Source organism: Echiichthys vipera, assembly GCF_963691815.1.
Source record: "Echiichthys vipera genome assembly, chromosome: 14".
NCBI lineage: Eukaryota > Metazoa > Chordata > Actinopteri > Perciformes > Trachinidae > Echiichthys > Echiichthys vipera.
The window spans coordinates 23,848,047-23,864,854 of record NC_139839.1 but is presented as its reverse complement, the minus strand read 5'-3'; the positions used below and the strand labels follow the sequence as shown (position 1 = coordinate 23,864,854).

Sequence of the window (16,808 nt, the reverse complement as noted above, 5' to 3'; positions counted from 1 at the left end):
ATTTACCATACAGGAATGAGAAGGCTATCAATCTTCTAATCTAACTCTCAGCAATAAAGCAAATACACATTATACCTATATTGTACTTTTCCTATAGCGTTTTGCTATCTCTGTCCTCTTATTAGCAGAGCTGTATATTTTATGACAGTGTAAATGACTGATCTCAGTGCTGCTAAAGCTGATAAGAAAGACAGTTTCTTGATTCTCAGCTGATGACTTCTGAGTCATTACAGGACTGCTTTTGTTCCTGTCCCTGTGGTCTCGTTGTCATACAAGCAGTGTGGTTGTGGCAAGCCACTGTAGAACACTTCTACCTCCACGTCTCTGAAAACACACACACACACACACACACACACGCGCGCGCGCACACACGCACACACGCACACACACGCACACACGCCTTCAGGCTTAGCAGGCATGCTTTCATCTCATCTATCTTTGGGCCCTTCCACTTCTCATTAAGGAGGGGGGCGGTGCAGGGCTGATTTGAGAGCTCAGGCTTTTCATGACTTCTTTCCTTTCAAAACAAAAGATTATTCAATTAATGTGTGTAATACACATTTTCCCCTTTGCTGACCCTGGGAGAGGATTGGAGATCAAAGACAGCTTTCTCTTTTATAGGGCAGTGGAGCTGCGGTCTCAGACCAACTCAAGTTTTAGTGAAGGGTTACTTACAGGCCATACGCCTGTAGGAGAGAGTCAGAGATCTGAGCATTCCACTTCATGGGGACAAAGTGGCTGCTGCAAATCTCATCAAGCACTGCTTTTTTTATGCACAGGTACTGGTGGTGTGCAGAGGTGCTACATCATTACAAAGGTGAAGCATTCTTAACATTTATCCAAGACATTCATATGATTTCAGATGATACTGTGCTGTGTCAGACCAAACTTCTTCTTTTTTTTTTTTTAACTAAATTTGAGTGTCAACTCTGGTAGTTATGGGAAACCTCAAGGAATCTGTTGAGGACCATTATTATTTACAATACATTACAATTCAACCACATATACTGTACATACACTACTGTGCAAAAGTTTTAGACTAGTGTGGAAAAAATGCTGTAAACTAAGTATGCATTCAAAAATGGAAAGCGTTCATAGTTTATTTTCATCAGTCATCAAAATGCAGTGAATGAACAGAAGAGAAATCTAAATCAACTCAATATTTGGTGTGACCACCCTTTGCCTTCTAAACAGCAACAATCATTCTCGGCTGGTAGGTTGTTCCAAACATCTCAGACAACTAACCCCAGATCTTCTGTGGATGTAGGCTTCCTCAAATCTTTCTGTCTCTTCATGGAATCCCAGACAGACTGGATGATGTTGAGGTCAGGGCTCTGTTATGGACGGACCAGTTTTAAGCCTCCTACTCAGTTGTTTCTGTTTCATTTAATGACTGTTTAAACCTACATGTGAAATTGATGATCATTAGCACCTGTATAACTGGTTGATCATACACCTGAATTTGTGCAGGTTTAGCTATAAGAATTGATGCTGGTTTGAAGGCAAAGGTAGTATCACCAAATATCGATTTGATTTAGATTTTTTTTCTTTTGTTCGCTCATTTTGCATTTTGTAAACTGGTAAAAAAAAGAAACTTTTATTATTTCGATTTTTGAAAGCTATTTTAGTTTACAGCATTTTTTCACACCTGCCTAAAACTTTTGCACAGTAGTGAATATATACCATATATATATAAACACACACATATAGCAAAATAGGTGTTTTTAGCCGTGATATTGCTAGGCTGGTGAGTTTTTTCAAGTCGGTTTATATTGAGTCTAGAGTAACTTAATCACAGTTGAAGAAAGAGGAGTTTCCAACAGCATGTGTAAAGTTGGAGTTTAATGTGTCTCCCAACACCTTTACCGCAGAAACAGACTAAGGACAGAATCATCTGTCAAACTTCCAAGAAAGAGAAAATCATTCTAACTGCTTCCAAGAACCTGACAGGAGAATGTGTGAGGATATGACTGATAGGCAATGTAGATAAATGTGGGATTTATGTTATGCTTTAAGAAGTATTTCATGTCTCGGATTACAACAGAAAAAAGCTACAAGATGTGGACTCTTTTCTTCTTGGACTAACAGTATCTTGGGGGAAAACTGCAAATAAGTCTGAAAGTGGATCGTTTTATAATCAGGCAAATACACACAGTTCCCACACATTTTGATGGACAAGATCTCCAAACTTTTGCATAACTTTTTAAGGACATTCATAACATTTAACACAAACAGAACTGTATAGTATACTTTACTCCAGGTGTTAATTATTATATAAATAAACCTAAATCAGTCTGGCACTGGCTTTCCTCCATGAGGGGAAACGGAACTGATTGTTCTGTCAGCAACACAGCAACATAAGTATGTCGCCTACATACTACATAATATGTGCATATATGTGCACTTGCCTGACATTATTCAAGCATCAGATTTAGGTTCTATTCAAGCATAATTTCAGCTAGCTGACCAACATGGAGGGAGAGATTGAACGCAAGGAGAAAATCAAGAAACGAATGTGGTAGCAAACAAAACGGACCAACAGCTACAGAAAATTGAATTTGGTGTTACATCACACTACGTGGAAGGTTATCCATGGAGATAACTGAAACAATTAAAACAACAAAATTCAACTTTTCAAAACTTTCAAGGATTTTACTATTGTTTTTCCATGACTGTGGGAACCCTGAATGCAGTACAGTGCCAAAACTCCAAACAAGTGCAATGAAAAATACTATAATGTATAGAGCCATGGTTTAAGCTATTTGGATGAAGGTGATGTGGATCGTAATAAATGATGCAATGTAAGAAAAATGGTTGATTGGTAAAAAAAAATGAAACTATTCCGAATATTTTAAAGAGTGCGTGATCCTTATGTTCGATTGAAGCAGACTCACTTTCACTTCACTCTCACTTTTATGAAACATTCTTCTGGCTTCAGTGACCTGACATGTTTGAGGTGTCTTTCTGATTCTTACCATCGGACCAGCAGACCATGCTCCAGAAAGTTCTTCAGGTTGGGTAGAGTCTGCTGCAGGTCTGGGGTGGTCAGGCCATGTTGATATCTCAGCTGCAAGAAAAGGGAGCACACACTGTATCATTAACCTTGAGAGACCTACCACATTGTCCATTCTACATGCGTGCAAAACGTGTATGGCCAGCTAGCACTACTGCAAATCACTTAGACACGTATGCACATTCTCCATGTTTGGATGTCATTAGGAGAAGAAATACCACCTACAGGAGAGGTCTGAAGTCTACATTCTTTCACCATGACACATTCTTCTCTTCCCATCAGACCATTAATTATCTGGACACACAATGGGCATCCTTCCCTGATAACAGGCATGTGCGGTAATATGTAAGGTGTGTGGAAAGACAGGGGGGTGAGATGTGGGTGGCAGGAAAAAACAAACTTGCTGTTAAAACATCTGGACGAAATGGGGCAAAGAGAGCACATCAGAAGCCCTGTTACATTCTCCCATGATCTCTCCCTCTCTCTTCGGTAGATCCACTTCTAAATTTGGCCTTGAATGTTCCCTCCCTTGTACCACAGTGCTTAATTTCATGATGATAGAATCAAATCCAATGGAAAAAAAAAAATCAACAAGGCCACCTTGAAACTTCAGCTCTGGTGCCAGAAATATCTCCTCTAACAGTTGAGCGATGTCACAGCGAGCCAACTCCTGTCCCAGAGAGTTTATTTAACCTATATGACTGAACAGCAGAGGAGCATCATGCCGCACGTCCTGCGTATATCTCTGAGGCCCCTCTGTCACACACACTGCGTGCACCAGCTGACATCTGTTTTGTTTCCACTTGGGTGCCGCGGCAACCACTCTGCTTCTCTCTCACACACCACACACACACACACACACACACACACACACACACACACACACACACACACACACACACACACACACACACACACACACACACACACACACACACACACACACACACACACACACACACACACACACACACACACACACACACACACACACACACACACACACACACACACACACACACTCACACACACCCACACTCACACAACCAGGGTAATTGTTTCTTTATGAGCACATAATTGATGAGTGACATGACAATAAAGGAATTACAGAGAAGTACATCTTTGAACCTCACAGGGCAAAGATCAGAATTCCTTGTTTTTCATCGAGACAAGTGGTTTTCAGGGTATCAGCAGCCCCCACAGCATATAAATACCTGTTACAATGAGGTAATTGGTGTAAGATTTGTTCAGAAAGCTGCTTTATTACATAGCGGCCCTTTTAAAACTAAACCAATGTAAAGAGGAGTGGCATAGAAGTATGCACAGGCCACATGTGCTTGTGTGTCAAATTTCCCCTCAACATAAAACTGCCATTCTGTCTGAACAGAATAATGTGAGAACTGTTTATCAACGGCACAGTATTTGTTGGACACATACTAAAGTCTGTATCAAGGTTCCAGTATGTTTGTGCATTTGTGTTCTGCCTAAGACGGTCTGTGTCTGTTAGGGGAGCCATAGAAACAACAGTCATGATAGTATCAGGGGAGGACTTCTCAAAAGAAGCTCAGATTGAGGGAGTGACACAAGGGGTGTCGCCTCAAAACCCAGATGGTGATGGAATGGTCCAAAACCTATGAGCACAACATAGAGATCCATTCATGGCTCAGTGTTAACCTCAGGGTCTGACCAAATGACGGCGATGCACCGTCCACAGGGCCAACCGAACGGAATTGGGTTTGCAGCAGTAGGCCAAGATCAATAACGCCACCAGTTTAGAAACAGAACGCATAGCAACACTGGGCAGGGGGGCTTGCTTGTTCTGTGGCCAGATGCTAAAAAAAGGAAAATCCCAATCTCATGGAAATCTCAAGGTTACGGTCTAGAAAGTATGAATCAGAAATCGTGAATCAGATATGAGCAAAGGATAAATATTATGGCTTCAGCAAAGGTAAACAGCGCTTGTTGGATATACTCTATGCTTTCTTTGATTCTCAGTCAGAAGGCGCAACAAAATGCTATCTTTAAATTCCATTACTTGGCTTGAGCTCTGAAGTGTGTGTAATAACCACGCTGCGTGTCTGACAGGAGCCCTACGTCCAATTACATGGCTGTATGTCTGAGAGTCTGTGGGAGAGAGAGCATGAGTATGCATTTGAATATGTGCCTCCTATTGTTTTCCTGATGTGTAGAGATCTTGCCAAGCATGCAGAATACAGAAACGGGAAACGTGATATGGGTGAAGACAGGAGAGCGATCGGAGAAATCACTGGCTTCCATTGCTATTGTACTCGCTGTGGGGGATTAAAAAATAGGAGGATGTTACTGTCTGGACCAAGAACATTATAATGTATGCCTCCAACAAGCGAACGCAGAAGAATTCAAAACTCTACCTGCATGAATGTTTTCTCGTGCTTATGCCAAATCTCTGCCAGTGGGCACCAACAACACTTTAGCTAAGTGTTTGGTTGGCAGCAGTGCAGAGCCAGCAGCACTGGGCAACTGCCGCTTCACACTGTCTCTGTAATGATGTGTTAAACACATTCAGACAGTTTGGAAGACTGAATACTGCAGCCCTACAGCCGACCCAGCGCTCAGCCAGCCAGACCCTATCAATATTCATAAACTGGTCTGGCCCTCCCTAGTGGAAGCTGCATTAAGTTTCTCCTCAGAGTGCACCTTATGTGTATATATGTAAGTTGCTCATGGCCTTCGTCCTGGGAAGGCATATATCCTGGAAGCTGGCTGTCCAATATGCAAACATCAACCTCCTCCCTTCTTTTCTGCTCACTTGAGACCAGCAGAAAAAACACATTATTGACCTAGCTGTGTTGTCTGGGGAGAGAACAGAGAATGTTGTAAAAGAGGAAGAAATGTGTGAGGCAGCCTAACGTCATGAAGCCGGGTGTCATTTCCAACTGTCGGCGCCATGAAGGCTTTTGACTCTAAGATGGAAACAAACAGCTGAGCGGGAAGGTTTAGATTCTAGTCTGAGAACCCAAACTGGTCTTTGGGAGTGTGTTGTAACTGATATGGGGCAATGTTGTAATTTACATGTGGTAAAAGCACAACAAATTGATTTCTGTCACACGCAACAGGGATGGAAATGTATAAAGTCCACAATCCAGTAAATGTGAGTATCTCAGAGAGTTTTTGTGCAAACACGGCAACGAGAAAAACCTCTGAGTGTTCCTATGTCAACAGCTCCAGACCAAATCATACAAATTGCTCAGAATCAGTCCACTTGAGACAGCTTGTCATTTCTAGTTTCCCTTTCATACATCATTACAATGAATGCTGGAGGAGTCCTTTGCATGCTCGTGCTTATGTGTATGGAAGAGTGCTTTCGAGCTGCTGGCCACGGGGTTCTTTGTAATGGGGCTAACCAGATCGTGGTGAGAAATTCCCAGGGCCCATTGAGGATGGCTGAAAGGTGAGAGGAGTTGTTGGGTGGGGGGTGGGCTTTCACATGATGACATAGTGAAACAGATCCAGCCAGGTCTCCCCGTTGCTGCTCACACCTTTGTGTCTGAACACTCCCTTCACTGTTTAGCTATTCCACAAAACCCACCCATAGGAGACACTGCATGATTAGTGGATAATCAGTTGGTATGACTGCAAGGTATGAGTCTGTGTGAGGCAGCATCCACACTATTATGTTTCCCTTTAAAAAATGCATATCTTCTGCAAAGTTTACATCTTACATCTGCACTATTCTGGCATTTCCACGCTCCTACAACAGAGATGTTTCCTTCTTGGGGAGGGGGTGGGGGCTCCATTCCCTTTGCCATGGCTTCCTCTGGCAATGAATAACGCTCCGGGTGTGGACGGAGATGGTTTTTGTTTTAAAACGCTGTTTTAGAATGAAAAATAGCAGTGTGGATATAGCCTGAGAGTATAGAGAGTGAGCGCAACTGACCTGCCCCATCTGAGATTTGGGGACTCATCCTCATCCATCCCAAAGATAAAGTAACAGCCTCAAGAATGCTTCGGTATATACAGTCCCAGCCTGCCAATCCACTGGAGCCATGACCACACATAAACACTCTCAAACTAACTAGAGCAGGCAGGAACCAGTCAGTTTACAGTACATGCCACCCATCATTTGGCAAAACCTGCTTGTTTGCCCTGAGCTCTGTACAGAGGCTAAACAAACCGCCTGGCTCAGGCCACGTATTACTGTTTCCCCAGGTTTGTCAGTACTAATCAGCCTCACGTCAGACCGCAAATGTGGGCGGGCTGCAGCGACTTTTGAGGTTGATTGCTGCTGATGGGGTGTAAGAGGGTGGCCCAGGTAACAAAGCACACCTCCCCCCTTCCCGCCCTTTATGCTATTAGGTCACTGTGGGAGCCACTTGTCAGCGCAGACATCCCAACAGTTCAAGTTGTGCATGTTATTAGCATCGTTTGACAAGCGGTCTTCCATGGTCACTGGAGATGGGCAGTGGAAGGAATCTGGGAGGCAGGATATTTTCATCAAGAGCGCTGCCTTTCATGTGTCAAGGGGTTAGAAGTCTCCAAATCAAACTCTGGAGTATCCTGTGCATGTCTGACCTGCATCATGGAAAAATTACCCAGTGATTTATAATCAGCAGGCTTTTGTCCACTGGGGTAAAAATAGAAATGGTTATTTTACAGGGTATATACAGGTTTTACAAAGTCCCTGGGGGAGATAATCAGGCAGCTCATTAGGTCCTATGACAGCTTGTTATAGAGGGGCTAACCAGGTGTTCCTCCCTCCACCATCCCTCTGGTCAAACTGGGGACTGGATACTAGAGCGGAAACTGTGAGGTTGACACAGACTGTAGTCTCCATACATAGACCTCATATGTAGACAACTGGTGCTATGGGAGATAACCTGCCACTGACAATATTTCAGGGCTGTGCCTCTTCTGGTTAAGATCACTGATAAATGAAAAGCTTACATACCAGTGAATAAAAAAACAAGCTGTAAAAACAAATAATACTGTTAGAGCTGAATGGCATAATAAAATATCCTGCAACAAATTATGAATATTAGTGTTGAGTCATTTGTTACAGTGTAATGGAACAGATCCTGTTGCTTTGACCATCATTTCTTCTGATCCTGCCAGGAAATGCTATAAAGTCTGCATGCTGGGCTGTTAATTATTAAGCCAAAGCTAACAGTGTTTCAGTGACCTGTACGCCAAACAAAGTGGTCAGTCAAACTGCAAAATCAACTGGCTTGTTTGCGGAAGTTAAATCGCACACTTACTGTACTCTAGTTAAAACTTTCTCAAATACTATTAAAATCTGACACATTTTGTTGAGTTCAATTAAATAGTGAAAACTGTATTAGATACTGATAAACTACACTATTAGCCAACGTTGCATTTGCTTCTATTTGGACTGATACGGGTGGTAATGTTTATGGGCCATTCCTCGAAGATTTTAATAATGTAATTTCAAGTGAGAGCTGCAAATAAAATGGTTAAAAAGCAATAGTTTCTTGGCTTGGGAGAGCGGCTTTTGGGCATCTATAGTGTCCTCTGGAGCCATTTGGCTGGCTCATGAAAACCACAAACCCCACACAAAGTTCATGTTTTTTTCTTAATTAACTCGAGCCAAGAATTTCGATGATTCCTTCACACAAGATGGCAAGCGCCAATTTTCCTGATGGCAACAGGTGAAGTTTTACTCCTCTCATTATTGTGGTAATTAAATTTGTGTGTGCATTCCTGTTTTAATCTTCTTATTATGACCTTTTGTTTTCATACAGTCAGCTCACACAGTGGCACTCACATCAATCTAATTATCTTTAATTTTTGTTTACAGCTCTGTGAGCCACATAAGCTCAGCATCTTTTATCCTATTTGCCAACAGATCTGTTTTCGTCAACTTTTTCAGTCTGGCTATGAAGAAATAAACAATTCATTCAACTCAGTGAGCTGATATGGTTAGTAAGAACGTACATTACAACACTTTATTTACATATGCAGAGAGTTTCTGTCTGATCCCTTGTTTTGACGTTTCAATAAACACTTTGACTGCTCCAGAAGAATGGCGTTATCTTTTGTGCCAAGCTGTGAAGCCAGACCTCACCAGTTTTTCATTTACAAAGTATTTACTTTAATCCAAAACATACAATATAACAGAGCTTTGCTTGACCCTTACTTGGAACATGAGGAATAAACATATATTTTTTAATTTTTCAACTTACAGATGAATCAGAAAGTGAAAACGCGGTAGCAACCATAGCAACTACTCTTTACCAAATAACAAAAAAGATTTGTGTCACACAATTTCTCCACAGGTCCTACATTCAAACTGGGAAGGAATATTAAGATGTGCCATTGTAGGTAAGCTGTGCACCTAGTCTGTCAATAATTTAGTTGTGTTGCTATATGCAGGGCTGCAGTAGTCGAGACTGGTCTCGGTCTGGAGACCCATTTTTTTTTTTTTAAGTTTTGCACTTGTCTTTGTCTAGTCAAGTTGTTCCTGACTGCTGATTTGGGATCAGTTGCATATCGTTTCCGAAATTCTATGTATTGATCAGTTTGACGACGGAAACGGAAGAAGAAAAGAAGAAAATGCAGCCATCAGTTTGGACCATGTCTGATCTCTGGCAGCTACAAAAGAAATGCCAGGAAACAATTACAAAAACATTAATTCTTAACACGAAGGTTGAAAACGTACACACTGAAATAGTTACGGAGGCACATGTAGCCAAAACAGCAATGTTTGGGGGTGGAAATGTTAAGTTAAAAGCACTAATGTTATCCATAGTTCTTATATAACAAATAATCTATGGAAATAATGGGTAAGGTTGTACTTTCTGGTCTTATCAGCATTTTCTTCAATGTATTTTGCCCTCTGTTTTTTCCACAACTTCATTTGATTTATATTACACAGGATCCCCCCTCTAAGAAGCTCTTTCTAGCTCACTGGTGGATTTGAAATGGTTGATTATGTTGGCTACAGTGCGGTGCTCCAATGATTCCGCCCATCTGGCTTATCATGGGCACATAATGAAACTCGCTCTGTACAGCCTTCACTCATCCACAAAATAAGTTGCAGTGAAATGTTGACCAGGATGAATATAAAATGGCCGAGACAAAGCGACTACAGATGGAAGCTGTGACGTGAAGGTGAAAGAATGATTGTAAAAATGTTTTACAGGAGAACTGGAATATCAGTACAATGTTAATCGCTCTTTACTGTTTTCATATGATGTGTATTTATAGCTATCCTCTGTTGGTACTCGCTGACTGGCTGTTTTTGGATTTTACATTTGCAGCTTTCTATCGACAACTGTAGGTAAAACCTCCCATGTTGCAATGGAGGCTCAAAACCTCAACAATCATGTGGTACAGCGTTGAATATGAAATCCAACTTGATTAATCACTGCAGGCTTTCATGTGTCTCAATAAATATACAGAGCAGGGCTGAAGAGTTGTTTGAGTCTGGCTAGAGTCATATAATTCATTCACAACAGAAATTCACTTCCCTTAAACTCACAGCAGTTTTCTGGCCTTGAATTCGTGCCACGGTCATCATCATCCAGTTTTTAATCCAAACTGGGAATCTGGATTCATAAACACCACAGGCGTTTGCTTACCACAGAAAATGTCTTCCCACATATTCATAGTGTGAAGAATCCCCGCCGTCTCATACATGACTTGCGACAGGTATTTCTTTATTTTCCATGCAAACTTTTGCGTTTAGATTACAATTATTATTATTATTTTTTTTTTTTAACACCTCACTTAATTACATCGGATGTAGTCTGGGAAGAAAATGCCTTATTGAATTTTTGACGCTTCACCATAATGACTAGGGCAGTGGCCTAATGGTTGAAATCATCGTTCATCCAAATGGCCTGGCTTCAAGTGTTCCAAAGGGCAAACATAAAGAGAAAATTAGGATCAACAAAGTATCTCATCATTACTTGTCTTCGTTGTGGAGTTAATTTTCATTTGAATGTTCAGAGGAAGTAAACCAACCGTACTGTATAAGAAGTCTTAAACTCTAGGGATTGTACGATAAATTCTTTTCTAATTAGACAAAAAGAATAGAGCTAAAGCTGTGAGTCCACTCATGACACAAGACTTCCATTGCCAGAACCATGTGTATCTTGCACTGATCAGATTCTTTCAAGTCATTATCAGATTTTATGTAAATATTAAATGTTGACTGGTTGATAAAGTGATCCCCTCAATTTGAGAAATGTGTCATCACAAGAGATAAAAAGGAATAATTGATGTCAGCAGTCCCGGGTTTTAAAAATAACTACAGCTACATTCACACTCATTTAAATCAACTATTTTGACAATATACCAAGCACCCGCTCCAGTTCGTTTATGATGCTTTTTAATTCATACAGAACTAGTTTATATATGAGTTTTTAGTGGTTGTTGGAAACTAATAACGGTTGTTCTTCTCTGAAGTGTATGAGCAACAGTAAGAACTTTTAAAGCATGACTGAAATGCAGCTAACAGCAATCTGAAGAGATGCAACAGTACGGTTTCTATGTTGAATGGAAGTCATGGGTTACTAATTTATGAATTTTATCGGTCTCTATCCTCTAAAGGCCTGTAGATCAGCTTATGGAGGCCTGTGACTGATCTACAGCACAAAAATCGAATATCCACGATTATCGTGCTCAAGCATGTGAGCAAGATAATCAGAGCAGAGCTTAAACTTAATGTTGATTTGTTTACTTTCCTCACTCCTGTTTCTCTTCTGATCAGCTGATAAGCCAATTGAGTGATTTTCTCTTTTTCAGCCGATTCAACGTGCTGAATTGTCCGAAAAGCCACTGGCAAGGGCCGGCTAGTGCTAATGTCAAGGGTGCGGGACACACTCAAAAACTAGGGTGACGGAAACTCACCTCCAGCCCAACTTTGACCAATGGCTGACCGTCGTCCTGGTGAGTCAGGGCTCTAAAATCTTCAAGATAATTTTGTGCCAAACTCTCCCAAATCCAAAAACTAGAGTAGTACAACTCAAATTAGTTACATCATGAACTGGGAAAGATGTTCTAGATGACACTGAAAGCAGCCAGGGAAATGCCCTGAGTATATGGGCACGTTTTCTGTGTCACAACTTACAACACTATAATAGAATAAAGCTCATTTGGTTATAAACAAAAAAAAAAGAAAATTGTCATTGTGTATGGAGCTGCTCTTCACTTTATACCTTATGACAATACATGTTTGAGACGTAGCTCTCTGGTTTCTGGCTTTCAGAGAGAGTACCTCATGATCACAAATAATGATTGAACTAACCTTGGCCATGGAAATAGCATATTGGAATTCTTAATTTGGGTGGTGTTTCCTTTTAATTGCCTTTCAGAGACTTCTCAAGATGTTCATGGCCTAAAGCTTTTCACTTTCATAAACATATCCACACCTCTATATGATTAGATAGCAGAAAGTGGAGCAGTATGTTAAAGATTATGGTGTTTGACTAAGTTATTGACTTTAGCAGCGGCCTTATCACTGTAAGATGTTTAAGAACCAAAGCAAACTCAACACTCGTGTCCATGGGAACTGCATGACTGCATAGTTCATACTATATGTTTAAGCACTTCCTTAGCAGCTGAAATGTAATATTCTTTTGTACTTCCTGTCTCTGTTGCCATTTCAAATAAGCGTGTAATAAAACTGTTTTTTAATATTGCATACTCTGAGTTCTTCCACTTCATTTAACATCTTTTAACTCTGCTCCTTTTACTCTCTCCACTCTCCCCTCCATTCTGTCTCCTCCACACTGTGGTAATGTAATACAGGTGTGGTGCACTCACTGTGCTTGAGTTCGACTCAAACGCAGCCCTAATTCAAACCAGATTCTTTCGTCGCATTTCTTGTTGTTACACTTTGCTGAGTATCGTATTCCCGCCAAATTCAGTCAACAGATTTACATAATTACGGGAAAGGCTGTGTGAGATGAATAGGAAATTCAGTTAAGGAGACCACCGGTGACAAGAGACCAATGTTAGTCTCCTCTGACCCCAATCACTGCAGGGTGGGTGGAAGGTGGGTACTGCCATGCCTTCAGTCTTAATGAGATCCCTTCATGATGTGGTTACTTAGTTTATTTGTGCATGGGCTGGTCAGCAGAGGAGGCCAATGAGTGCTGTGTGCTACAGTGACACCTATTGGACAAGCCACCATCCTTGAGGGTGGCTCTGGTCCTCAGGGCTAATGACCCCACTGCTGTCACACTGGAGCAGAGATATTGCTGCGAAGGAACCCAACACCAACAGAGGATGACCTGTTTGTGAAGTCACAACACTGGGGTCAACTTCCTGTTAGCCATATTAGCATGCTGGACCATCATCAATCCTCCATGGCAGCTCTCATAAGGGCTGTGGGTGCCTGGATGAGGCACACCTAGGAGAATATGCTAATTCACTGCTTTGTAGATTCAAATTCAAAGCATACGGAGCTTGTTCTTGAAGGAAGCCACAATTTTCCGTGGCCTCAGTGGCAATTGGTGCCAAAACAGTGAAGGGCACAAAATATGTGATGGGTGACTGGAGGGAAATGGAGGATAGCCTGGACTCAGCAAGGGTCTGATTTATTCTCCTTAGCATGGAAAGACACATTAATGGAGGAAAAGTGTTCCTGAACAAACACAACAAACGTTGACCTAGTTGTACAACCTCTTGTAAATAAAGTTGCCCAATATAGTCATAAAACCATTATTTGAATTTTACCAGAATCTGATCACACTCATTTTATTATTTGGAATAAAAGTCTTGTGGTATTTTACAAGGGAAATCTTGTTTTATATGTGTGTTGTGTTTCCACAGGGCCCCTAGGAAAATAGCAGGCCAGAGAAGAGGATGAATATATGGTTTGTGGGCAGGTGCCTATCCTGGCTTCGTGCTCACCACAATTCCTCTCCCTTCCACCCCTTGTGAATGAGCGTATTATTTTCATTTTCGTTTCCTCTTTATTTTGTGGATGGTTTTACGACTGATATTTTCTATTAGTAATACCACTGGATTGGAGGTCACAGGGAGAACCTGGGCTGGCCTACTGTGTACATTCTTCATCATCTCTTCCTCATCTGTTTCACTTACTAACCTTCAAGTGTATTGTTTTCAAAGTGAGGGTTGACGAGATCTCCTTCCCCAAATGTCTGCAGTTATTTTAACAAGTCAAAAAGTGTGAGTGAGGCATAACAAGACATGAAGAATGAATAACAACTGATCTGGGATTCAGTTTGGTTGTTTCTCACTAGTCCTCACTACATAAAAATCTGCCAAATAACATTACAAACCTCTTTCAGCTTACCTCAGAAAAAGCATTAGTCAACTATGAATACAACCTCGATGACAGTAAAATGACCATGTCTGTTCTGCAGTACAACTGACTGGCCGACTACATGCCCTATCAAAACAGTAAGCAGAGAGCCCCAGATTAAAGCTCAGACTTCCAATATTTCACTGAGTTCAAAGGGATTTCAAGCCAGATCCCGCTGCTATTCTACTGGATAAAATATGCTGCATCAAACTGCTCTGTGGAGGAATTTAGGTCGCTGAGGATAAAAGTATAAATTGGAAAATGAGAGGTCTTTCATATATCAACATGATGAAGGATCTAGCTATGTATCACATGCAATATACGATACGTTTGTTTATTGACTGTACAATTGTGCACACCGGACGTACTTCAGATTTGTACGATTCTTGTTTTTGTGTGTATCTCGGTACATGTGTGTTTGTGTGGGAGCCAGACAGAGCCATCAGGATAAGGTTATGAACATATTAAGTATTAGCAGGCATCCTAGTTGTAAGCTATGCCTGAGCTCTTGTAGAACAGATCTGAGATTGTGGTCTGCTTTCCAAGAGCCGCTGGCAAAGTCCCCATTATGCTTCAGAGAGAACTCTCACATGAAAATATTAGAGAAAACTACAGATTGTGCGAAATATGGTACAAAAGGTAAGCACATTGCTTTGAGTCACACTTGACAGTATTAAGGAGCAAATTGTGTTAAACTAAACTGGGATTTCAGTATGGATCGGAATTGAGAACCGGTTCCAGTTAAGAGCCAGTACCGTGACAAATTGAATTTGGAAACAGCGGCCTCTCCAAAATAATAAATGATTTTTATAGATGGTGGCATGTTTTTCGGACAGTTGTGCATTGCAAAACAATGACATCAAACAAATGAGTTTATGCTGCTGGAAAATTACAACAAGGAGTCATGACAACAGCACATCTTCTGTTATGTCGTTAACATGATTATTTTGAAACACCAGCATTATGTTGTAACATATTTCTAAGCAACATGGGGTAAAATAAGAGTGCCACTGCTTCCCAGCCGAGCAGCATGTCTGTTATCTGTAGCCTGTTAAAGCACAATTAGCTCCACGCAGGCAGGCTGAGCAGGTATTTTCTTTTTACTATAAAAACCTAAATGAAAACGGATGCTGTACAAACATTCTCTCATTTCTTCTACACCGTGTTCAGACTCAGATGATACAATGTTGTGTCGATGATGACAGACGGTGTAGGCAGTTCCACTAGGAAACTTGATCAGGAATCAATAAGGAAATCAAAAAAAGAATTGGACCAATAAGCAGGATCGATACCGGCATTGATATCAATAAAATCTTGTCAATTCCCATCCCTAGATTTCAGAGATAAAAAAAAAATGCTTAAGTGCTACTCTGCTGGCAAAAAGGAAATAACAGCAATGACTCAGCTAGTAAACTCACTATTTTCAGTCATAGACCCTGAGTCACAAATTTGACTGTAAACAAATAAAATCCGCTGTGTATGTTGAGCAAACAGTAGAAAGTAGATAAAAAGGTGCATAACTGTGGAATAAACAAAAAAAAGAAGAAGCCTTTACTTTCTTTTATTGGCCCCAAGTATCAAATTGAAACCGGCCATGGTATGGGAGGAGTATAGGCCGTGTCCGGTTTACTTTGGAGAGCCTGAAGCATTCTCTGCTCATCTGGGTTTGTTCAACTGTGACTCTGCAGAGTGTTAAAGATGTTAAACCTTTTCGTTTTTTTGCATTGCGAGTACGCGGCAGTGCTTGGAATTGAAACAGTCATAGTCCAATACAGGAAGATTTTGTCATAATGAATAGCTGATTAAAATCTGGGACAATTTACTGTACACAATATTTGATCTCACCAGAAAGCAATGCAATACTTGTGGCAAGAAAAAATAACATGTGGAGCATTGGCTGCATTGTTTTAAATCAGATAAAGAGGTGTAATCTGTGATTAGACTGGCAGATCCCAGCTCACAACTGAGTGCTGTCCAGAGTTCAACCCGCTCAACTTTATGCTGAATAATAACAGCTCACAGCTCTTAATTTGTTTGCCTATGATACAATGATTAGATTCATTTGCTGCACTTCCTCTCCAGCTGCAGCCAGTCTCCGCGTGCTACAGACAGACAAAAGATATACTGTATTTTTTAAGGTAACATAATAAATAAAATTATCATTTTATTTAAATGTGCACAAAATCCCTTTTTGTCGGTCAGATACGGTTAGATAAAAGCAGCCCATGATACTGCTTTCTCCTGACCCAGATGCATGTGAGGTGTCATTATGACTCTACTCCTCTCCAAAAAAACAGCTGCAGGTTTTTTTGGTAATAAACACATGAATAAATAAATAAATGGCTGGACTTTTGACCAATGTGACCTAATTCTCAAGGAACCAAATACCATTACAGACTGATGAATCAGAAACAAATAGCTATTGTGTGGTCAACTTCCCCCCCCCCCACACACACTTTTGGTAGCCAACTTTGTGGATTGTTCCATTAATTCAGCATGAGGGAAAGAGTGTGAGGCGTAATG

The 16,808-nt window shown here is 40.9% G+C and overlaps 1 protein-coding gene across 1 annotated transcript in view; it reads right to left on the bottom strand.

Annotated features, from left to right (window-relative positions):
- uvrag (UV radiation resistance associated gene) overlaps nucleotides 1-16,808 on the bottom strand; it is a 99,058-nt gene that overhangs the window by 9,949 nt on the left and 72,301 nt on the right. Inside the window, exon 14 of the mRNA XM_083926634.1 lies at nucleotides 2,976-3,067. Within this exon, the coding sequence (XP_083782760.1) occupies nucleotides 2,976-3,067 (92 nt within the window). The remainder of the gene's footprint in view (nucleotides 1-2,975; nucleotides 3,068-16,808) is intronic.